The sequence below is a fragment of the Hemitrygon akajei genome, chromosome 9, assembly GCF_048418815.1.
Source record: "Hemitrygon akajei chromosome 9, sHemAka1.3, whole genome shotgun sequence".
Taxonomy (NCBI): domain Eukaryota; kingdom Metazoa; phylum Chordata; class Chondrichthyes; order Myliobatiformes; family Dasyatidae; genus Hemitrygon; species Hemitrygon akajei.
The window spans coordinates 109,664,701-109,690,622 of record NC_133132.1 but is presented as its reverse complement, the minus strand read 5'-3'; the positions used below and the strand labels follow the sequence as shown (position 1 = coordinate 109,690,622).

Genomic DNA, 25,922 nt, shown 5'->3' with positions numbered 1-25,922 from the left:
TAAATTATCCTCCTGTAAACATGTAACAACCTCTGTTAGTCACAAAGCCTGACAGCTTCAAGCAAATTCGTATATATACTGCCCAACACGTCAAGGACGCCTATTCAGAAAGGTGTGGGGTAGGGTCCAGTAATATCATAAAGGATCCCAGCCATCCGGCTCTTGGACTATTTGTCCCACTGCTATGAGGGAGGAGGCTACGTAGCAACCACACCAGGATACCATACTCAAAAACAGTTATTTTAAGCAGTAAGGATGATCAACATCTCCACCCACTAACCCACACCTTGACACACCCACCACCACTACTTTATCATTTCCTGTCAACTACCTTATGTACAGGCACTCCTGTGGTGAGCGTTATCAATCTATGTATACAAGCTATCTTGCATATTTATATTTATTGTGTTTTAATTATTATTATTATTATTAATTTGTTCTTTATTTTAGTGTGTTTCCACTCGTGCTGCATCAGATCCAGAGTAATAATCTTTTTGTTCTCTTTTACACTTGTTTACTGGAAGTGTCATTAAACACTCTTGAATAACAAAATGCTCAATGTTAAAATGTGTCGTTTATCCAGGTGGAATGCGCTGTTCACAACCCAGAGTGCTGCAGTACACCAGATGCACCAGACTCATTCTCCATGGAACACGGGTATCTGTGGGTAAGTTCGGTACCACTGTAGTGCAGCGGTTTGTGCAATACTATTACAGCTCGGAGATCAAAGTTCAATTCCAGCACCATCTGTATGGAGTTTGTTAGTTCTCCCCATGAACTCATGAGTTTGCTCCAGGTGCTGTTCTTTCCCCCCACATTCCAAAAGCATACTGAATAGTAGGTTAATTGGTCCTGAGAGTAGGCCAGGGATAAACAGGTGAATTGCTGTGTGGTCTGGCTTGTTGTGCTGAAAGAGCTTGTTCCGTGCTCTATCACCAAATAAAACAAATAAAGTAATTATGCTGTGGACGAGTGAGGCTTGTTCAAAATGCTCTGATGTGATGTTATGTTATAACGTGTCCACGTTCTCCTGAGCATGGAGTTTCAATGTGGAGGTTTGATGTGGTGTCTCACTTCTGTGTGGATTCACACGAGCTCTGTTATAGCTGGTTAAGAGTTAAGGGTTATGAGGAGAAGGTGGAAGAACGGAGAAGAGAAACATCAGCAAGGATTGAATAACAGAGCCAGCTAAATGGGCCGAATGGTCTAATTCTGCTCCTATGGCTTGTGGCTTATGGTATTTAGCATTCAAATTAACTCCTCTTAAAGGCAGTCCACTGCTTCATTGCATTTTTCCACGTCTGATTTTGACTGTGTTGATGATCTGCTTGATGGTTCCAGAAAACACTTCCCAACTAATTAACTTGCATAGAACATAGAACATTACAGCACAGTATAGGCCATTCAGCCTACAATGTTGTGCTGACCCTTTCACCTACTCCAAGATTAATAATAACCCTTCTCTCCCACATAAGCCCTCCACCTTTTTAATCTATGTGACTAAGAGTCTCTTAAATGTCCCTCTAACATCTGCCTTACAACATGGATTTATAATCAGCTTATAGTTTCAAATTTCTCATTGATTTTCCAGTTTAATTGCAATATTTTGCCCTTCATTGCACATGCATACAGGACAACAAAATATTTTATGTGTACCAAAAATTGCAAATACATCAATAATTGTACATAATTTCAAATAGCTTTAATGTTTCTTACTGAAAAATTGACAAGGATTTTTTTTCAATTGCATTAATCAAATAAGACCAGTCTTTATATACCTTGCACTTTAAAGCTGAAATTTGTTGAGTATTTCAAATTGCATTTGAATGACAGTAAACATGGTTAACTGAGCCAAGTACTCTGGAATTGAAAATACAGGTGGACTAAGATGTTAACTGTTCTGTGCTATCATCAGTGGGATCATCAGTTGATCTGCCACCTGTCCTCAGGAGTTTCAGCCCACTTATGATCAAGACTCCCTCGAGGTGGTGGGCCAGCAGTGCTAAAGCACCACCTCCCACTGATGAGCTTAACAGCTTGGCATCTGCCTCTATCAGAGTTGTTGGTCGCTTCCATCCAACAGATAGTCTCCTTTTCAGGTGTCTATGCAACTACTAAAGGGTTTGCAAAAGATGGATACACTGTCCGACTATCTTCCCCTCTGGACGTACTTGGTCCACACCCATGGTGATCCCGTCTCTGCTGCCTCAGCTACAGCCCTGCTGGTTGACTTCCTCTCTCTTCTAGTGAAGCCAAGGTCACACAGCCACTTCTGGAAAATGAAAGCGATAAAGCCTTGGCAGCCTACTTCGAATGGATAGTGTGAGACCGTCCACCCTCTTTCTCTGCACTCTGATCTTAATTCTGCATACTTGGTTAACTTGAGCTCATGGGCTTCATCGATGTTGTCTTCCCAGGGGACTGTGAGATCACCAATAACCACTTCTGTACTGGTGTCAGACCATATGATTATATCTGGACGCAATGTGTTGAAAGCTATTTGCTCTGGGAAACTGCCTTTCCCATCCAGGTCAGCCTTGACACACCAATCATTGGCTGAAGAAAACATGATTGATTTAAGGGCTTGCTCTGCACACCCTTGACTTGGAGCCTATATTTACATTTGGGATATTATGTTCAGTTCTACTCACCTTAGAAAGGTGTGGAAGCTTTAGAAAGGGTGCAGAGGAGATTTACCCAGGATGCTGCCTGGATTGGAGAACATGTCTTATGAAACAAGGTTGAGTGAAATCGGACTTTTCTCTTTGGAGCAAAGAAGAAGGAGAGGTGATGCAAGCTGATTAGAGGCATAGGTAGAGTGGATAGCCAGAGATATTTTCCCAATGCGGAAAAGATTAACATGGTGTCACATAATGTTAATGTGATTAAAAGAAAGTATAGGGGAATGTCAGAGGTAGATTCTTTACACAGAGAGTCGTGGGTGCGTGGAATGTGCTGTTGGGGTTGGTGGTAGCTGCAGATATATTGGGGCATTTAAGAAATTCTTAAATAGGCACAGAGAGGACGGTTAGACTGATTTTAGAATAGGTTAAAACGGTCACTGTTTGAAGTAGCGAGTGAGAGAGCAATATCTTGCAAGGTGGGAGTTATTTGAAAACCGTGAGTCTCATTGGGAGTGAGTCATTGCTTGTGCCAATGAAAACAAAGGAGGTGTAAGCTGAGCAGTCATTGGTGGGGTGTAGCAGTGTTAGAATGGTCCAGCTTGGGCGAGAACAGACGTAGGCTCTAAATAAATTTCCAGCAAGTTTTGGTTTTCTGTTAGTACGTAGCTAGTGCATTCAGAATGGGTCCAGGGTTAGCAGTATGTTTTTCTGGGAGATGCAGGAATTTTGGGAGACCTGTAGTCTTGCAGGTAACATTGGCACAAAGTGCACTGTGCTGCAGCTCCTTAGAGACCATGTTAAGAAACTGGAGCTTCAGCTTGATGAGCTTCAGATCATACAGGAGAATGAGGACGTGGCAGATAGGAATTATAGGGAGGTAGTCACTGCTAAGTTGCCGGAGGCAGGTACCTGGATGATTGTCCAGGGAAGGTTAGGGAAAAGGCAATCAGTACAGAGTACCCCTGTGGCCATTCACCTCAATAATAACATCACTTCAGATATTATTGGGAGGACAACCTGCCAGTGAGAAGTCACAGCAGGAAGGTCTCTGCCACTGAGTCTGGATCTGTGGCTCAAAAAGAAAGGGTGGAGAAGAGGCAAGCTGCAATAATAGTGGATTCATTGGTTAGGAGAACAGAAAGGATATTCTGTGGATGAGAATGAGATCCCTGAATGGTTTATTGCCTCCCAGGGGGCGAGGTTCAGGGGCATCTCAGTTCAAGTCCACAGCATTCTTAAGTGGAAGGGTGAGAAGCCAGAAGTTGTAGTAAACTAGAGGTTCAGGGTGATGGAGGCCAGAGAGCCAGCACAGATAGTGGAGTGGTTGTGGAGAAAGATATTGTTAAGCCTACATACAAAGTCAGGAATCAAAAGGTTGAGCATAACGGGACTAACGTTGCTGATCCAGTTAACCACATGATCATTCAGATCGTAGATATAGACAACAAACAACAATGGACCCAGCACCAATCCCTGTGGCACACCATTAGTCACAGGCCTCCAGTCAGAGAGGCAACCCTCTGCAACTACTCCTTAGTTTCGTCGGCAAAGCCAATATCTAATCCAATTTACTACCTCATCAGCCAAGTGACTGGACCTTCTTCACCAACCACCCATGCAGAATTTGCTAAATTCCACGTAGACAACATCCTCTACCTCATCTTCAACAACTTTACTGGTAACTTCTTTGAAAAGCTCATGACTTAACATGCACAGAACCATATTGACTATCCCTAATCAGTTTCTGTCTAACCAAATACTTATATATTCAGTCCCTTAGAATACCTTCCAATAACTTTCCCACTACTGATGCATGGATGAGAGAGGTATGGAGGGCTATTGTCCAGGTGCAAGTCAATAGGACTGAACAGATTAATGGTTCAGCACAAACCGGGTCGGCCAGAGGTTCTGTTTCTGTGCTCTGTGTTCTATGACTTTGTGCCTCTATAAAAGGTCAGTATAACATCATGCTGTGCTGTTGTGTTCTATGGGATATGCAATCAGACTTATCTCTGCCCCACCTTATTCCGTAGTATAAACTTAATAACGTCTTTGTTGGATTGTCTTTGCGTTGATGTTTAAGAGCATGTGTATGATGCGAGAGCTTGGTGAAAGCAGTCACATTGACAGTGACTCTCTCGCTCGTTTCACTGAACAGATCGGAAGCTGCACCAATCAAATGGGGCAGATCACCATCATTGCTCTTCACAACTCCAACCCAAAGGTCATCGAGTGTTTCAATGTTGAGTCTCGTATACTGGCCATGGCATATGTACCAGAGGAGGATAAACCTGGAGATCCGAAGGGTACGAATACAAAGATGACTGAAGGTCCAACCATTTGCCTTGGCACAGAGGAAGGCAGGTGAGAAGACTGCACTCATTCTTACTGCAGATTTCCTCTTTGCTGTTAAACAAGGTGGACTAAATTTCAGAAGTTCAGGTTCAGTTTGTTATCGTTCAACCATACGCATGTATACTGCCAAAAGCAACAGGTGCATATAGCTCACACACACAACACAATAAGTAATATTGCCACTAGTAAATTAACAAATAGTGAGGCTTTATGAAAAGTTAAAAGTAAGCTGCTGGTGCTTCATATGTAATAAGACTCGAGTAGTGGCAGGGAGTTCAGTAGTCTTACAGCCTGGAGGAAGAAGCTGTTTCTTATCCTAACAGTTCTTATGCTAATGCTACGGTACCTGCTGCCTGATGGTAGGAGGCATGGGAGGGATCATTGACAATGCTTTAGATTAACAAAATAGTGAATCTGTTGGCACTCGGTAGTGTAGTGGCTAGCACAACACTGTTAGAGCATAGGGTGCTCCAGAGTTCAGAGTTCAATTCTGGTTGCCAGCTGTAAGGAATTCGTACATTTTCCCTGTGACCACATGGATTTCTTCTAGGTGCTCTGGTTTTTTCCCTCAGTCCATAAACAATGTTATTGGGTCATTGTAAATTGTCCTGTGATTAGGCGAGGTTGGCTGCTGGGTGGTGCAGATCTGTATATTTAAATAAATAAAATTTTAAAAATAGATTCAGCCTGGAGTTCTGTGGAAAGAATGCTAATCACTTGTTAATTACAAAATTGTTCTTCTCCTTCAGTAACCTGTGATTATTTATATAATTATTTACCCACTTTACTTAGGAACAGTGCTGCAAACTTTTTCTTGACTCTTTCTCAGAGTTGAGAAGGAGTGAACGCACACACCAGTGCTGGAAACTTTGGAAACAGGTGCAGGAGGTTCTGCCAATGCTGGAAATCCAGACCAACACACACAAAATGGTAGAAATCAGGCAGCATCAATGGAAATTAATAAACCATCAAGATTTCCAACATCTTGCAGAATCTCTTGTGTTTATGATTTGTTGTTTCTTTGAGCTATGCCTTTCCTGAAGAAGTTTAAAATCTTCTCTTCAGTGGGAGTTCATGAGACTCTCTTTCACTGCTCCCACTCTGTGAACTTCTCCTCCCCCCACCTTCTTCTGGCTTCTTCCCTCTTCCCTTCCAGTCCAAAACATCGACTATTTATTCCTCTCTGTAGATGTTGCCTGCCCTACTGAGTTCTTCCAGCATTTTCCGTGTGAAGTTCAGGGTTTGGTGTGTGACCTTGTCCAGTTGCTGGACAAGCAAGCTCCGACTCTTTAACCTGTGGGGCAAATATCTTCTCCAGTCAGAGTAATTCGTAACTCCTCCCACTCTATGTCGCTTCTGAGGGGAGTGGAAAATCGGAATAATTGGCCTAGATTGTTGCTGCACGTTGTTCAACAACTGTTCTCCAAAACTTTGGCAGATGTTCATATAGAGGAGATCTAAGTTAATAGCATGAGAAGATCAGGAAACTAGACGATGCATGATATGGGGGAGGATTGGAGTGTGTGTGTGTTGAGATTTTAATAACATGACAATATATTTCAAATGAACTGTAATCAGAGATTTATAGAACACCGAATAGACCCTTCAGCCCATAATATCTGTGCCGAACATAATGCCAAATTCATCCAGTCTCTTCCTCCTTTCCATATACATATCCCTCCATTTTCTGCATGTCACATGTCTATCTAGAAGCCTCTTAAATACCTCTATTGTATCTTCCTCACTGCCCCTGACATCCCCTTGACTGATACCCTTTCACATTGAATGTACGATATCAGAAACAGAATCAGGTTTAATATCACCAGCATATGTCGTGAAATATGTTAACTTTGTGGCAGCAGAATAATGCAATACATAATAAAAGAGAAATAAAACTGAATTAGAGTAAGTGTGTATGTATATTTATATATATTAACTAGTTAAATAAGTAGTGCAAAAAAATAGGAAATAAAGAGTAGTGAGGCATTGTTCATGGGTTCACTGTCCATTCAAAAATCAGATGGCAGAGGGGAAGAAGCTGCTTCTGAATTGTTGAGTGTGTGCCTTCAGACTTCTGTACCTCCTTCCTGATGGTAACAATGAGAACAAAGCATGACATGGGTGATGGAGTCCTTAATGATGGACACTGCATTTTTCAGGCATTGCTCCTTGAAGATGTCCTGGATACTACAGAGACTAGTGCCCATGATGGGGCTGACTAAGTTTACAACTCTCTGCAGCTTTCTTCGACCCTATGCAGTAGCCTCACCTTATCCAGCCCCCCCACCCCCACCAAATACCAGACAGTTATACAACCAGTTAGAATGTTCTCCATGATACATCTGTAGAAATTTGCAAGTGTTTTTGGTGACATACTAAATCTCCTCAAACTCCTAATGAAATATAGCCACTCTCATACTTTCTTTGTAGCTGCATCGATATGCTGAGTCCAGGTTAGATCCTCAGATATATTGACACCCAAGAATCTGAAATTGCTCACTCTTTCCACTTCTGATCCCTATATGAGGACTGGTGTGTGTTCCCTCACTTTGCCCTTTCTAATGTGCACAATCAGTTCTTTGGTTTTGCTGACATTGAGTGTCCAAAATTTCTCTGTACCTCAGTGTTATTAAGGGTCCTGCAATTAACCCTATACTTTATTGAAATGTGGAGGTTGAAGCCTTCTGAGCCAAAGTAACTTTCAAATCCAAATAATGATACAAGAAATTTGTGTACAAACTGGCCTTGAACACTACAGTCTTGTTTTGACCTGATCCTTCACATCTTACCCAAAGATCTTCGCCAAAGTTTAGTCTGAAGATGTGAAACTTACAGATTATTTTCAATGTCACAATGACATAAACTCTTCCTCGTAGTTACAAATGTTATAATCAAAGGCATTTTTCCACTTTTGTTTAATAATTTTTTCATTGTTTTCATGTAGCACTGAGCTCTAAACCAAAGGTTGTTTTCAATCTGTGAGATATTGAAATATTACAAGCTAAATTCTCAATATCCTGCAGTAATCTTTGAGCATTTGACCTATATCCATCCAAACCATTCATATCCCTGTGCATGTCTAAATATCTTTTAAATGTTATAATTATAGCGATCTCTAACACTTGCTTTAGCAGCTCATTCTGGCAGCATGGTAGCGAAACAGTTAACGCATTTCGTAACAACACCAGCAATCGGCATATCGGGCTTCTATTCCCACAGCCACCTGTAAGGAATCTTTATGTTCTGTCTGTGACTGCGTGGGTTTCCTCCTACATTCTAAAGATTTACGGGTCAGGATTAGTAAGTTTTGGGCATGCTATGTTGACGTCAGAAGCATGCAGCACTTGTGCACAATCCACACTGATCTGATTTAACACAAATGATGCATTTCACTCTATGTTTCGATATACATATGACAAACAAAGCTAATCTTTAATGTAGCTCATCCCAAATACTCACTACCCTCTGGGTGAAAGGGTTGGCCAGATCCCCTTTAAATCTTTCCCCTCTCACCTTAAACCTGTGCCCTCTACATTCACACCACCTTATCCTTGGAAAAAGTTTATGACCATTTCTCCTATCTGTGCCCCACATGACTCTAAAAACTATTAAGTTTTTCTATTAATTCTGTATTGTTTTTCTATTTCCTTTCAAGGATTTGTAAAGTGTTTTAATTTTTTGATATCCCAAAGCATAACAAACAACTTTCTTTTGGAGATGATTTGAAGGGTAATTTTTATCTATGGTGTGTGCAACAGATTAGCCGGTCATTCTCACGGTTGTTTGTAGGGACCTACTGTTCACTGGTCGACTGTTACTCCAACATAACCCACTTAAGCAAATCCTAACCTGGTCAAATCTGTCATCAGTGCAGCTCTGCCCCTCCTTCCTCACCCAACAGCAGCCTTAGAAGCATACTTAGATAGACTGTGGTGAAGGGTGAAGCACTACCTCTTCTGATCCAGCTTGCTTTACCTCATGCTTGTTTCTCCCCCTCACCTTCCCACTCCTCTTCCACACCTCCTCCCCCTCTTTAACCCTCCCCCGTCACTCCTATCCCATCACACTCCGCCTCATCCACCCTTCCCTTTTCCCCTATGCTCTTCATCCCCTCTGCCCCATCCCCACTCTCTCACCTCCCCTTCCTCTCCTCCCCTCTTCCTCCCCCAACTCCCCTACCCTTTCAACCCTCCTCCTCGCCACTCTTCCCTCTTATCTCCTTGTCTTTCCCACCACTATTCTCCTCCCCATTCCTTTTGCTTGCCTCCCCTCATTTTCCCATTCCTACCATTGTGAACAAGTCACAAAGGTAGGCTGCCGACAGGCATCAACCTGTCACCTGGAATAGTGCAGCTCCAGATTGTTGCGTTATTTAGAAAGCATCTCTGTCGTGAAAGTACTGTCCTGAATTGAAGAACATTTTCAAGCTCACTCTTTCGTTTCTTCATCTTCGTTCAAGTGAAATAGGGGAATTATGTTAAACTGTGATCTTTTCTGACATTTACCCCAAGGCAAGTCTAATTTTTCTCAGTTATTCTGCTTTGATGGACCTTGTTGCTGTAGTTCTGAAGAGATTATCAGTGAATAAAGCAGAGGAAAGTTTAGCTGAGAGGCAAGACACATTGAAGGTGGGCCGATATTAACAGAATGGGGTAGGGATGGGCTTTGTGTAGAATGACTGATGATGAATTACCAATCCAGTTTTCTGTTTTTTATTTCCTTTGATCTTGTTCAAATAAAGACCATAAGACATAGAGGCAGAATTAGGCCATTCAGCCCATCAAGTCGACTCCACCATTCCAACATGGCTGATTTACTATCCTTGTCAACCCTATTCACCTTCCTTCTCCCCGGACTAATCTTTGACACCCATACTAATCAAGAACCTATCAGCTTCCACTCTAACTATACCCATTGACTTGACATCTGGCATGAATTTGACAGATTCACCATTCTCTGGCTAAAAAAAATCCTTCTCAACATCTGTTAGAAAGGGATATCCCTCTATTCTGAGGCCGTGCCCTCTGGTCTAGACTCATCTACTATAGGAAACATCCTCTTCACCCTGTCTTGGCCTTCCAATATTCAATAGGTTTCAATGAGATCCCCCCTCATCTTCTAAACTCTAGCAGTTACAGGCCAAGAGCTATTTAACACTCCTCATACATTAATCCTTTCATTCCTGGAATCATTGCCATGATCTTCCTTTGGGCCATCTCCAATACCAATACATCTTTTCTGAGATGAGGGGCCTAAAAATGCTCTCAATACTCCCAAGTGTGGTCTGACCACACTTAGTTAGAAATCAGAATCAGATTTAGCGTTCTGTAAAACAAGCAGCCAATTTTCTGTGGTCCATTTTATATTGTGAGGTCTGTCTATATGAATGATGCTCAGTAAAATTGTGGTAAGGTGTTTCCCTAGGCAATAAGGTACCATGAGGTGGAATTGGTTGGGCTATATCCATGTGAGAGCATTCCATCCTGTTTGTATTCTGCAGCATCTCCGTGTACAAGAGCAACCAAGCATCAAAGAAAGTGCGTCTTCAGCATTTCTTTGCTCCTGACAAGTCAACAGTGGTGAGCCTGGTCTATGGGTTTCGGTGCCTGTTTGCCGGACTCGTCAATGGAAGCATCTCCATCTACACAAAGGCAGAAGGTAGGTGAATTTCCCCGTTTCCTCTCTGGATGGGAAGATTTCCCTGATCCTTCGAATTGCAAAAGCATGAACTTCTCTTACTGTTCGATAAAACACGGACAAAGAATACTAGATCCCCTCTTTCCCCGTCCTGACGAAGGGTCTCGGCCCGAAACGTCGACAGTGTTTCTCCTTATAGATGCTGCCTGGCCTGCTGTGTTCCACCAGCATTTTGTGTGTGTTGCCCCTCTTTCAGATGGGTTCACAGAAATAAAATGAACTATAATCACTACCATCCACTCTAAAAGCTGTAGGCTTTACCTACACAAATTCTCATAAGCCAACCAACAGATAATAAATGCCAGCATTTTGCATTTTGCCAGCACTTTCCACAAGTTGATATTGTGGAGGAGAATCAGAATTACGTTTAATATCATTGACATGTCTTGAAATGTGTTGCTTTGAGGCAGCACAACAGTGCAATATATTAAAAATACTATAAACTACAATAAGAAATATGATAAAAAATTAAATAACTAATGCAAGTGAGAGCAAAAATAGTGATGTAATGTTCATGGATTCATTGTCCGTACCCCAACAGGTCAGCTCTGCCATTCCATCAAGGCTGATTCATTTTCCCTTTCAAAACCATTCTTTTGCCTTCTCTCCACATCTTTTGACACCCTTACTCACCAAGAACCTGTCAACCTCCACTTTAAATACACTCATGACTTGATCTCCAGAGGCAATAGTGTTACAGTTACAGAGAAAGTGCAGTGCTGGCAGACAATAAAATGCAAGGACTATGACAAGGCAGACTGTGTGTGGAAGGGTCCATCTTATTATACAACAGGTCGAATAATGAGTTTCAGAACATTGTGATAGAAGCTGTCCTTGAGCCTGGTGGTACGTGCTTTCTCCCTCCCAATGGGAGGAAGAAGAAGAGAGAATGATAGGGTAATGTCCTCAACTCTGCTCATAGGTATTTCAGTTGCCATACCAACCTGTGATACATCCGAATTGAATGGTTTCTGTGGTGCATCTGTTTTTAAAAAAGTAGTGAAGTTCAATCTTATAAACTTGCATCAGGTCTCCTCAGCCTCTGATGCTCCAGAGAAAACAACACTGGCTTGTCTGACCTCCGAAGCAGGCAGCATCCTGGATTAGCACATTATAGGCCAAAGGGCCTGCATTGTGCTGTACTGTTCTCTGTTCTATGTTCAGATGAGTCAGTACATTGATCCTGTAATGGACAGAATCTGTCTAAGCATCAAAGCCCTTGGACATTGACAGGGCAGGCGCAGTGATCATTCTGTCTTCCAGTCCACCATCGCCATTCCTCATCTCCTCTGCATCTCTTGTGGGACCATGGGCGCCACGGTAGCATTGCAGTTAGCATGATGCTATTACAGCTGCAGGTGTTGGAGTCGTCTGTAAGAAGTTCATACATCCTTCCTGTGAAGTCCATGGGTTTTCTCTGGGTGCTCCAGTTTCCTCCCACTGTCCAAAGGCGTACCAGTTAGTCGGTGTTGTTTTAGGAGATTAATTGGTCATTGTAAATTGTCCTGTGATTAAACTAGGGCTAAATAGGTGGGTTGTTGGGTGGTGCAGCGATTTGGGCCAGAATGGCCTGTTCTGCACTGTATTCCTAAATAAAATCAATAAGTAAACTGATCTCCAGCAGAAATAACTGTCACTGGACTACAGACACAATGAACATCATAAAACAAATGCCTTGTATGTTTTCTCTGAGAATAAAAGCAGCTTCTAGTATTGACTGGGTAACTCTGTGTGCTAACATTGAAAAGGAAAATTCAGAGCATGTTTGCCAGGCCACTGTAATATCCCCAAGACTGAAGGAAGAGCAGGATTTTCTTTTTTTTAATCAGACACTCAAAGTTAAACGTTCAAAGGAAATTTTATGATCAAAGTTTGTATACCATGACATTTATTTCCTTGCAGGCACCCACAGCAAAATAAAGAAATACAGTGGATACTGGTTAGTTGGGACACATCAAGGCCAGTACACTTGGGCCCAATTAAGCAGCTTTCCAAATTACCCAAAGTTTCATGGAAATAATTAAAAGGTTTAGAAAAGACAAACTGCCATTTAACTTAGTAACAAATTAAGTATTTAAATGAAATACAGAACTAATTAGAAAACTACCAATACTGCTACAGTCATACTATAAAATTGTGTTTTAGTTCCTAATAGTGATCAGTGGAGGAATTTATCCAATGTACACTACCGTGTTATTTTGATTGACGGAAAACGAACAAAATAACCTCAGACACTTCATGCAGATAATGGACTGAATTATACAATACTTTGTATCCTCCAAATCTTCATTTTCATCGTAATATTCAAGATGATTGCCGATACCTTCAAATTCCTCATAATTCTTAACTTGTTGAAGTAGTGAAATTGTTTCATTTTCAGTCCCAGCCGTTTCTAGCAACTTCAAGCCTAAATGCTTGAAACTGCAGTGAGCAAACTAGAATTGTCTGAATTGTCGTAATGCTTATTTCTGGCCAACTATCATTAACAAAAAGCAAACACATGCAACTGAAGCTATCTAAAAACTATTCGCTCTAAGCACAGTCTAACAATGCACATAACTGATGCTAGTTAGAAACTGTTTGGCAACAGTCTCCTGTCCCAATTAAGTGCATAGCATCTTAATAAATTAAGGGAAGCCCAACTGTTTTCTCAATTAGCTTTTGTTCTTTAGGAGTTGTCCCAAATGACTGGCTGTCCTGATTAACCAATGGCCCAGTTAACCAGAATCCACTGTATAATGCAATCGACAAGAAACTACACACAACAAACACCCAATGTGCAAGAGAGAACAAACTGTGCAAATCATAAATAAGCAAACAAATGAATAATACATAAGCTGAAGTCCCTGAACCTTCATATATTTTTCCACATCTTTTCACAATTCACTCTGCTTCTATTTGCTAGAAATCAGTATTTAAATTTCAGCAAGATTGTAAATTCTGATGCTGCGTCTCTGTAATTAAACAGCCTCTGACAGCTTGGAGAGACCACCCCTGATTCAACCAGTGACCTACTTCAGAGCAGATTAACAAGAAAGACAGTGGACATGTTGGTGCCGTGGGGGATTCCTGTCAGTGCAGAAATCGGGGTGACGTGGTGAATTGTAATTGCTTTTGGGCAGAAGCAGACCACCAGATTGCCTTCTCCTGCTCCCATTTCTTATTTTCTGATGTTCTTATTATTGTCACATGTACCAAGATCCAGTGAAGAACTTGTCTTACCTACTAATCATACAGGTCAATTCATTACACAGTGCATTGAGGTAGTAGTACAGGGTAAAACAATAACTATGGGACTCTCTTCTTGCGGACCAGTTCAGAAACACTATTTGCTTGTGGTTACCGTTTGCATGATTTTATTTCATTGCACGTGGGTATTCAGTGGTTTTTTATGGGTTATTTTGTTCTTTTTGATGGGCATGATGTGGTTTTTATTCACTTCATATTAAGTGTTAGACAGTATTCTATATATATATGGGTTTTTGGGGTTTCTTTGTTTTGTGGTTTGGAGGTGGATCTCAAGGTTGTATAATGTATACATACTTTGATAATTAATTTAGTTTGAATAATGCAGCCACAGTAGCATTACATTCTGGACAGCCGTGTGGGGCACCACGGTAATACAGTGGTTAGTGCCATGCTGCTGCAGCTCAGAGTTCAGAGTTCAATTCTGGCATTCTCCTAAAGAAAGTTTATACATCTTTCCCCGTGCGTGGAATCCCTCTGGGTTCTCCAGTTTCCCCCCAAAGTCCAGTGACATACCAATTAATTGAACATTGCAATTTTCCTGTGAGTAGGCTAGAGTTAAATCAGTGAGCTGCTGGATAGTGCAGCTTAGTAGGCCAGACGGGACAGTTCTGTGCTGTATCTCTTAAAAAAAAGGATGAAGTGTAACAGAAGTGTAACCTTGCTGAAGTCCATGCCATTCACCGAAATCTGAGGGGAACCAATATTCTTGCGGACAGGTTTACTCGAGCTGTTGGGAGTGGCAGGGGATGGAAACCATTATGACAGAGCTGAGGATGAGCCAGCCGGTTTATTAATAGGTGATGGATGTAACATGAATTAATGGAAGGACAGACCAATGATTGGGTGCAAAAGCAGACAGAACAAAGAGTTAAAATTGTACCACACAGGCAAAATCCACAAGGGCAAAGAATACAGGACTGAAGGTGCTGTATTTAAATGTGTGTAGCATTCAGAATAAGGTGGACAAACTCAACGCGCAGTTAGAGATTGGTGGGTATGATGTTGTGGGTATCACTGAGTCATGGCTAAGAGATGGCTGTAGTTGGGAGCTTAGTATCAAAGGATATCCTTTGTATCAAAAGGACAGGCAGGAAGGCACAGGCAGAGGTGTGGCTCTGTTGTTAAGAGATGGAATTACATCTTTAGAAAAAGGTGATATAGGGTCAGAGAATGTTGAATCTTTGTGGGTGGAGTTAAGAAATTGCAAGGGTAAAAAAAAGCATTATGGGAATCATACATAGGCCTCCAAATAGTAGCCAAGATGTGGGGTTGAGATTGCAAAGGGAGCTGGAGAAGGCATGTAATGAGGGTATTGTTACAATTGTAATGGGGGACTTCAATGTGCAAGAGCATTGGGAAAATCAGGTTGGTGTTGAATCACAAGAGAGAGAATTTGTTGAATGCCTACGAACTGGCTTTTTAGAGCAGCTTGTTATAGCTCTCTATTTTTCTGAGCTCCATATACCTGTCCAGGAATCTCTTAAAAGACACTATTGTATCCGCCTCCACCACCGTCGCCGGCAGCCCATTCCACGCACTCACTACTCTCTGCATAGAAAAACTTATCCCAGACATCTCCTGTGTACCTATGTCCAAGCACCTTAAAACTGTGCCCTCTCGTGCTAGCCATTTCAGCCCTGGGAGAAAGCCTCTGGCTATCCACATGATCAATGCCTCTCATTATCTTATACAACTCTATCAGGTCACCTCTCGTCCTCCTTCACTCCAAGGATAAAATGCCGAGTTCACGCAACCTATTCTCATAAGACATGCTCCCCAATCCAGGCAACATCCTTGTAAATCTCCTGTTCACCCTTTCTATGGATTCCACATCCTTCTTATAGTGAAGCAAGTGGGGTCTGACCAGGGTCCTATATAGCTGCAACATTACCTCTTGGTTCCTAAACTCAAGTTCAAGCTTTTCAGTCCACTGTAAGTCATCCCTATAATTGCCGAGATCCTTTTCCGTGGTGAATACTGAAGCAAACTACTATTAAGTATCTCTGCTGTCTTCTCCGGTTCCATACACACGTTTCCACTGTCACACTTGATTGGTTCTATTCTCTCATGTCTTATCCTCTTGCTCTTCACATACTTGTAGAATGCCTTGGGGTTTTCCTTAATCCTGCTCGCCTAAGCCTTCTCATGATCCCTTCTAGCTCTCCTAATTATATTCTTAAGCTCCTTCCTGCTAGCCTTATAATCGTCTAGATCTCTATCATTACCTAGCTTTTTGAACCTTTCATAAGCTCTTCTTTTCTTCTTGACTAGATATACAACAGCCTTTGTACACCACAGTTCCTGTACTCTGCCATCCTTTCTCTGTCTCATTGGACTTACCTATGCAGAACTCCACGCAAATATCCACTGAACATTTGCCACATTTCTTCCTTACATTTCCCTGAGAACATCTGTTCCCAATTTATGCTTCCAAGCTCCTGCCTAATAGCCTCATATTTCCCTTACTCCAAACAGTTTCCTAACTTGTCTGTTCCTATCCCTCTCCAACACTATAGTAAAGAAGCTAGAATTGTGATCACTATCTCCAAAATGCTCTCCCACTGAGAGAATTGACACCTGACCAGGTTCATTTCCTAATACCAGATCAAGTACAGCCTCTCCCATGTTGTCATTGGAGAGAGTCCAGAGGAGATTCACAAGGATGATTTTGGGAATGAAGGGGTTAACATATGAGGAACATTTGTCAGCTTTGAGCCTGTACTCACTGGAATGTATAAGAATGCAGGAGATATCTTTGAAACCTACCAAATGTTGAGAGAGGACTAGATAGGATGGATGTGGAGAAGATGTTTCCTTTGGTGGGGGTATCCAAAGCTAGAGGGCACAGCCTTCAAATTGAGGAGCGACCTTTTAAAACAGAGGTGAGGAGGAATTTGGAGAGAGTAGTGAATCTGTGCAATGCTCTGCCACAGACTGTGGTGGAAGCCAGGTCCGTGGGTATATTTAAGGGCGTCAAAGGATATGGTGAGAAGGCAGCTGTATGGGGTTGAGTGGGATCCAGGATCAGCCGTGATCGTATGGCGGAGCAGACTCAATGGGCTGAATGACCAAATTCTGTTCCTGTCTTTAGGTCTTATATTCTTAATGCACAGAGTCACCTCAACAAACTCAATCCCATTAATCAGTCAGGATCTCCCATCAACAAAGCTGAAGAAATCAAGTGTCTTTGACAACCCAAGTTACATTGTTTCTCATGTATGAAGAAAAGTGGATTTTCTGCAGCAGTTACATTGCTGCATTGTATTTGCTCATCGCTATAGAAACGTCTCTTTTCCTCATCTGCATCAGTCACAGGTCAGAACATTCAACACACTTTTTTGGCACAAATTAACAAGACACATTAACCTTGTTTGTCACAACTATAAATCCAGTGGAGAATGAGAGGGGGAAAATACAGAGCCAGTTTAACTCAATGATGCCATTTCCTCTCTAACCACCTTAGAGAAGTTGAGGGAATGGGTCTGTTCTCCAGACCATGAAGACGAGTCCTTTCTGGAGGTAGTAGAGAAAGATGAGTATTGAGGAATGTTAGGGGTGTGGGTACAAGTATTTGTTTTTGGAATAAGAATCAGGTTTAATATCATGGATGTATGTTATGAAATTTGTTGTTCTGTGGCAGCAGTAAAGTGCAATACATAATACTATAATTTAAAATAAATATATAAACAAATACAGTGGGGTCTGGTTAATTGGGGCATATCATGACCAGTACATTTTGCTCCAATTAAGCGGCTGTCCCAATTAGCTGAAGTTTCATGAAAATAATTAAAAAGGTTCATTATCAAAGTATACAGCTCTGAAATTCTTCTCCAGATAGCCACAAAACCAAGAAAGACTAGAAAGCCAGCATGATTATCAACCCCCAAATCCCTCTTCCCACACACAAAAAAAATGAGAAAGAATACTACAAAGCTATAAAACTGAAAAAAAAGTTCACAGTCCAAGTCCACATCCACAGAAGACTTGGGCAACATTCTCCCTCTCTGTAGCAGAGTGATCTCGCCAGTGATAAAAAAGCAGTCTTCCCTCACCGGCAGCAGAATAATCCCCCAACAATTTTTTTAAAAGGGCAGGCAGCCGGCGTTTCAATCTCAGTCATCGCTTTAATCGGTGAAGTGATGTGAAAAGTTGGCTTGCATCCTCCTCGCTGTGAGATACCCACACGCTGCGTCTGCCTCCTGGAATCCTCCTGGAGACTGCAGAGCGCTGAAACACCCAAATGATCTCCAAACCGCAAATCATAGGCTCCAACAGCTCCAGAATCACATTCAAGACAAAAGGTAAACAAAAGACAAACTGAGGAATAAATTATACATTTAAATGAAATACAGAACAAATTAGAACACTACCAATATTACTACAGTACTACGAAACTGCGTATTGGCTCCAAATAGTTCGCAACAGAGAAATTCATCCAGTGTACGCAATGAACGAGATCAGTCCAGAAACCTTGTGCAAACAATCGACTGCCTCCATACAATACTTTCGATGATTGTATCATCCAAATCTTCATTTTCATTGTCATTGTAACATTCAAGGTGATTCTTTGTAGTTTCTAACTTGTTGAAGAAGTGAATTTGTTTCATTTTCACACCCGGCCATTTCTGGCATCTCTTGCTTGAAACTACAATGACCAAAACAGTTCTGAATTGTCTTATTGCTTATTTCTTCACCAACTATTAATGACAGAAATCACTGCTTTTTGAACACAAACATACAAGTTGGCATTAGTTAAAAAATGCTAAGTATGGTGTAATGTCTAACAGCCACACAAATGCATGACTGATGTTAGTTAGAAATTATGCCACCTAAGCAGCATAATGTCCCAAATAAACAACGGGAATCCCAACTATTTTCTCTATTAGTTTTTGTTGTTTAAGAGCTGTCCCAACTATGCGACTGTCCCTATTAACCAATCACCCAATTATGTGAACAGTATATACAGGATATAAAAAGTTGGTTCATTGTCTGTTCAGAAATCTGATGATGGAGGGGAAAAAATATATTCCTAAAACATTGAGTGTGTGTCTTCAGGCTCCAAAATCTCCTCTCTGAGTGATGGTGATCCTTAATGATGGATGCTCTCTTTTTGAGGCATCACCCTTTGAAGATGTCCTCAATGGTGTTGAGGCAAGTATGCATGATGGAACTAGCTGAGTTTACAACTTTTTGCAGCTTTTATCTGATCCTCTGCATTGGCCCTTCCATACCAGATGGTGATGCCCTCAGTCGGAAAGCTCTGCACAGTATTTCTGTAGAAATTTGCTGGATTGTTTAGTGAAGTATCAAATTATCTCAAACTCCTAATGAAATATAGTCACTAGCGCTGCTTCTTTGTATCTGCATCAGTAAAGATGAGGACTGTTCTCTCTTCCACCCATTAGAGATATTTATGAAGAGTGATGCGTATGCAGGCCTTAGCATTGTCAGTTGTCCCTCCCATCCGTCCAACAATCGTCTTTGACCCCCTACCATCAGGCAGAAGATACTGTAGCATTAGAGCAAGAACTGTTAGGATAGAGAACAGCTTTTCCCCCCAGCCATCAGACTCCTGAAGTCCCTGCCATGACCCAGGTCTCATCAAGTATGAAGCACCAATAGCATTATACTGTTTACTTTTTAACTTGTGTCATAAATGCACATTATTATTTGTTAATTTATATGTGGTATTATTACCTTGTGTTATGTTTGTGAGTTACATGTACTGTGTTGTGTACCTTGGTCCAAAGGAACGTTGTCTCGTTTGGCCGCATATGTGTGTACTGTTGAATGGCAATAAACCATAGAACACTACAGCACAGAAACAGGCCTTTTGGCCCTTCTTGGCTGTGTCGAACCACTTTTCTCCCTAGTCGCACTGACCTGCACCTGGCCCATATCCCTCCATACACCTCTCATCCATGGACCTGTCCAAGTTTTGCTTAAATGTTAAAAGTGAGCCCGCATTTACCACTTCATTGGGCAGCTCATTCCACACTCCCACCACTCTCTGTGTGAAGAAGCCCCCCCCCCAATGTTCCCTTTAAACTTTTCCCCCTTAACCCTTAACCCATGTCCTCTCGTTTTTTTTCTCCCCTAGCCTCAGTGGAAAAAGCCACTGAAATTGAACTTGATTAAGGATATTCAGCATGGCCTTGTGTGGGGAAAATCTTGTCTCACAGATCTGTCTGAGATTTTTGAAGAGGTGACCATGAAAATTGAAGAGGACATAATGGGGACATTATCTATATGGACTTTATGGAGCTAAATAATTGGATCATAATCCTATCTGGATATATAACAGCTTGGTATGGCAACTGCTCAGCAAGTGACCACAAGAAACTGTAACCCATTGCGGATACAGCTCAGGACATCACAATGCAAGGACAGACATGAGTTAGCATACAGGTTCAAAATTGTTTAATGTCATATCCAGTACACAGGTATAAAGGAGAACGAAGTACCGGTAATTGTGTAAAGCAGAATGAAACTAATATCATTAACTGCCGGTTAACTGTCGGCTAACTATTACTTGGATTGCACTACCTGTATGTATAATCTATATTTTCATTTATATTTATCATTATTATTGTTATGAGCAGAGAGACAACATCTGCCGGAAGTAAATTCCTTGTATGTGCATAGGTACTTGGCGAGTAAAGTCTGATTCTGATTTATAGATAAATTAAATGTGGGTGAATATAGCTGGCCAAGAAATTCAGCAACTAACATTTGGAAGGGGTTTGATCTTACATTTTATGTTTACCTGTACTGCACTTTTTTATAGCTATTATACTTTATTCTGTATTGTTATTATTTTAACTTGTTCTCCCTCAGTGCATTGTGTAATGATTTGATCTGTTTGAACAGTATGTAGGACAAGCCTTTCGCTGTATTGCAGTACATGTGACAATAATAACAAACCAGACAGTAATCCTATTTCACTGTCCTCACATTCCCACCAACTTCCCCAGATTCTATTCTTCACCCACACACCAAGGAACAATTAACTCAACGACCCACCGTGTCTTCAGGAACCATAGTATCTGAGAGAAATTTAAATGGTCACACGGAGAATGTATAAACTTAACACACTCCCTCAGTCAGGATTAAACGCGAATCTGGAGCTGTGAAACAGCAGCTCTTCAAGTTGTCACACACACAAAATGCTGGAGGAACTCAGCAGGCCAGGCAGCATCTATGGAAAAGATGCTCTCTCTCTCCCATAGATGCTGCCTGACCTGCTGAGTTCCTCCAGCATCTTGTGTGTGTTGTTTGGATTTCCAGCATCTGCAGATTTTCTCTTGTTTGGTGATCTTTGCTTTATGTATTCAAGCTGATGAAGGGCGATGACAAAGCAGAGAAGTATCAAGAGATATCTTTCCACTTCTGTCGTGACTGACTTACATTCAAATGATGACTCATCTTGACTACAACAACACTGTTAAAGTGCAATTCAATAAACTATGTCTATCCCTTTGATCTTTGGTTACACCTTGAACAGAAAGGGTCTTTGTTACAACATTAAAATGACTTCACTGCAAATCTACAGGGATAAAGAGGAAAGCTTCCTTTGCTCAAGATGGAACATTTTAACATCACATTCTATCCATGAGCTATACTTCAATTACCATCCTACAGCATTGAAACAGGCCCCCCAGAGGGAGGGTCTCAAACCAAAACACCTACTGACGACCTAACCTGTGACATCCAGTGGTGAAAATTCTCCCATCCATTCTTGAAGCTTCTTTCAAGAAAGCAATAAAAATAATAAAATGTTTATGTAATGCATTGATCTTTATTTGTTTTTAACCACACAAAAACTGCTTGCATTTGAGGTCAAATTTGGTGTCTGCACCACTTACTGTGAGAATATTGAATCCTTCAAAGACTTTCTCTCAATTATTCTTTTGAAGATGGTTCCTGGAACACTGACTCACCAAAGGTGCTGAAACTTGGTGACCTGCCTGTTAAGTCCATCCTGGTTATGGAAGACACGATCTGGACGGCTTCTGGAGGGCAGGTTTTTATCATCAGCTCCCATACACACACACTGCAGGTAACTGCAAAATGTTTTCAATCAAATTTTATCATGATAACCTTTTTCTGTACAAATACTTACCCCTTAGTGCAGATGCAGACCATCTTACCCAAAGCACTACTCATGTAGCCTTGGCAAAATCATTTTAATGTTTCTTGCCCCTGATGATGCTCCATGCCAACTTCAACAAGCTTCCACTTCCATTTCTTTTGCTTTTGGACCCTGCATTTGGAAAGGTGCCCGGTGCAATGTGTTTATAGTAAACAGTGATGACCTGTGAGGTCTGTGCTAACTTTCCAAAATTCAGTATCGATTCCAATCTAGTTGCACACAAAATGCTGGAGAAACTCAGCAGGTCAGGCAGCTACTATGGAGAGAATGCAGACAAACCAGCCTCTCTGCAAATAAATAGCTCCTCCATAGAGATGGTTAAGGGCACCAAGTTCCTGGGAGTTCGCATCATTGGTGACCTTACCTGGTCCCTAATATCACCTTCCTGGACGAGAAGGCACAGCAATGCCTCCACTTCATAAGAAGATTGAGGCAAGCAAGGCTCCCACTCCCCATCTTAACTGTGTTTTGTCGGAGCACCATGGAGAGCATCCTGACGAGTTACATCTCCATCTGGTATGAGAGAAGTCAAACATTGGGCCAGAAGTTCCTAAAAAGGACAGTAAGAACAGCTGAGAGTATCAGGTGTCTCCCTACCTTCCATCAGGGATATTTATCAGAAGCACTGCATACGCGGGGCACTTAGTCTTATTAAGAATCCCACCCATCCATCCAGCATCCTCTGAGATTTTATACCATTGGGCAGGAGACTACGATGCATAAAAACAGGAACGATCAGGATGGAAGCAGTTTCTTCCCCCAGGCCATTAGTCTTCTGAACTCCCAGCTGCATCATATTCAAAGTATTTAATATTAATGCACTTTAGTTTGTTATTTATGTGTGATTCATCTGTAGATTTTAACCTTGCCTTCATAAGTTTCCATGTCTTATGTGCTTTACACCCTGGTTCAAAGAAATGTCTCATTTCTATATACATTATATATATGTGTATGTAGTTAAATGATAATAAACTTCACTTGTCACTTGACTTGAAAGTCGATGTTTGGGGCTGAGACCATTCATCAGAACCGTCTGAGCTCCTCCAGCATTCTGTGTGTTACTCTGGATTTCCAGCATCTGCAGAATCTCTTCTGTTTCCATTGTTTCCGTGAAGTTGAAGAGTTGATCTTTTGACTGTGGATTTATTATTTATTGACAATCCCTTATTTTTCTGAATGCCACAAAAGTAAAGCTGAAGTATTGGGCTTTCCCTGGGCAATGGATCACCTGATGTATGGAAGTATGGCTTGATGTACATTCTACCATTTTTTAAACATTTTTCAAAATAGCAGTAAAAATAATAAAATGTTTCATGTTATACATTAATGATGAGATAAAGTACACAGTTCGATTATATACACTCAGTATTAGTTAACTAATAAAGTGACCACTGTGTATGTTTATGGTCATCTGCTGCTGTTGTCCATCCACTTCAACGTTCCCTGTGTCGTACGTTGAGAGATGCTCTCCTGCATACTACTGTTGTATTATGTGGTTATATGAGTTACTCCAACCTTACTGTCACCTTGAACTAGTCTGGCCATTCTCCTCTGACCTCTCTCATTAACAAGGTGTTTTCACCCACAGAAATGCCACTCACTGTATTTTTTATGTTTCTGTTACCATTCTCTGTAAATGCTAGAGGCTGTTGTGCATGAAAATCCCAGATCAGCAGTTTCCGAGATACTCAAACCAGCCCGTCTGGCACCAACAATCATTCCTCGGTCAGAATCACTTAGATCACGTTTCTTCCCATTCAGGTGCTTGGTCTGAATAACAGCTGAACCAATTGACCATGTCTGCATGCTTTTTATACATTGAATTGCTGCCACATGATTGGCTGCTTAGATATTTGCATTGACAAGCAGGTGTATCTAATAAAGTGAACACTGAGTGTACGTACAGTGAGTTTAATTTTATCAAAATCAAATGTATTATCACTGACATATGTCATGAAATTTGTTGTTTTGTGGCAGAAGTGCAATGCATACTGTAATAATAAAAAATCTATAAATTACAATGAGAAGTCCATATATAAAAAAAATTAAATGAGTAGCGCAAGTAAAGAGCAAAAACAGTGAGGTAACGTCCATTCATAAACCTGATGGTGAAGCGAAAGAAGTTGTTCCTAAAACGTTGAATGTGTGTCTTCAGCCTCATGCCTCTTTTTGGATATTTCGGTGAAGCTTCAGTGAAATGTAAGAACTGTACCAAGTGCACATGGAATGATATAGTATGGGTTACTCTCAGTAAACAGGTGTTTCTGACTCACAGGAAATTCAGTTTGCAGAGGGTTCTCAGGAGCAGGATGATTATCTAACCCCAAATCTTCAAACGAAACTTAAAAAAAACACTGAAATGTTCAAGCTCTCATAGTTTAAACAAGCCCATAGGGTTTTCCTGATCTTGGGCCAACCTGAACAGATATTTGAGTGAAAACGAAATGCAAAACCCAATGGCATTGAAACAGTCAACCAGCAAGTTCCAGCACACAGACAATACGAATCAAGAATTTCTTTCCAATTCCTTTTCACAACCCTCCTACTCACCAATCCTGTAAACAGAAAACATTTTGCAATCTAGTCTCTGCCCATTAAACCACATTTGCAAGTGCAAATTCATGCTTGAAGGTTCCATGGTAACGATGGGCCTGTCAAGCATTTCACTTCTGCCGACTTGAAACAAGAACGTCTCTGTTTGCCTGCCCAGTGAGGTGGTGTTGTGTGATCTTTTATTTCATATGACAATCCTGTTCAGCCCTGCTCGTAATATTAAAGTACATTGAGGAGCTTTTGAGTTTGAAATCAGAGAAGTGAATTCTTACTAAATGGAGAATGAAATTATTATGCTCTGGTAATGATGACGGTGAAAAGAAAAAGAAGTTAGTTTATTATCAATGAACGTATGTGCCACCATGTACTACCCTGAGATATAAGACCACAGACCAGATTCATTTTCTTGTATGCATTTACAGGAAAATAAAGAAAATACAATAGAATTTATGGAAAAACTACAGATAAACAAAGACTATCAAACAACCAATGCACAAAAGAAGACAAGTTCTACAAATTAAAATAAAAAATAAGAAATTGAGTTGGAGAATCCTTGAAAGTGAGTCAGTAGATTGTGGAATCAGTTGCAAGTTCATTGAATGAAGTTATCCACGCTGGTTCAGGAACAGTGCATTGAACCGCAACGTCAGGTGACCTCTCATCCCCTCACCTATCTGTGCCCTCTTATCAGTCATTGATATCAATTGCTTTTACTAATGCAACCTGTGGGGGTTGCCAAGTAATTTTTAATTCACCTAAGGGACAAAGGTGAGTTTGTCACAGTTTGTGTGTATTGTTGTACTTTGGGATTGTCACAGGTACTGAGGTGAAAGCCTTTGTTCACATTCCATCTGGGCAGATTATTTTGTATGTAAGTACAATGAGGTAGTACAGAGAGCAACAGAAGTTAACAGGTGGGCCTGTACTCACTGGAGTTTAGAAGAGTGAGTGGAGGGGGGAGATTTCGTTGAAAGGCCTAGATAGACTGGATGTGGATAAGATATCTCCCATAGTGGAGGAGCCTAGGACCTGACTACACAGCCTCAGAGTAGAGGGAAGTCCATTTAAAATAGAGTTGAGGAGAAATTCTTTAGCCAAAGTGTGGTGAATCAGTAGAATTTATAGCCACAGATGGTTATGAAGATCAAGTCATTGGGTATATTTAAAATGGAGGTTGATAGGTTCTTGTATTAGACAAGATGTCAAAGGTTAGAGGAGAAGGCAAGAGAATGGGGTTGAGAGGCATAATAAATCAGCCATGATGGAACTGTAGAGCAGAGTCGATGGGCTGA

At 41.2% G+C, this 25,922-nt stretch overlaps 1 protein-coding gene across 3 annotated transcripts in view; it reads left to right on the top strand.

Annotated features, from left to right (window-relative positions):
- arhgef10 (Rho guanine nucleotide exchange factor (GEF) 10) overlaps window positions 1–25,922 on the top strand; it is a 204,024-nt gene that overhangs the window by 162,608 nt on the left and 15,494 nt on the right. For all 3 annotated transcript variants that reach the window (XM_073056767.1, XM_073056768.1, XM_073056766.1), the window contains 4 exons: window positions 584–667; window positions 4,783–4,988; window positions 10,480–10,637; window positions 21,842–21,984. In XM_073056767.1, coding sequence (XP_072912868.1) covers window positions 584–667; window positions 4,783–4,988; window positions 10,480–10,637; window positions 21,842–21,984 — 591 coding nt within the window. The remainder of the gene's footprint in view (window positions 1–583; window positions 668–4,782; window positions 4,989–10,479; window positions 10,638–21,841; window positions 21,985–25,922) is intronic.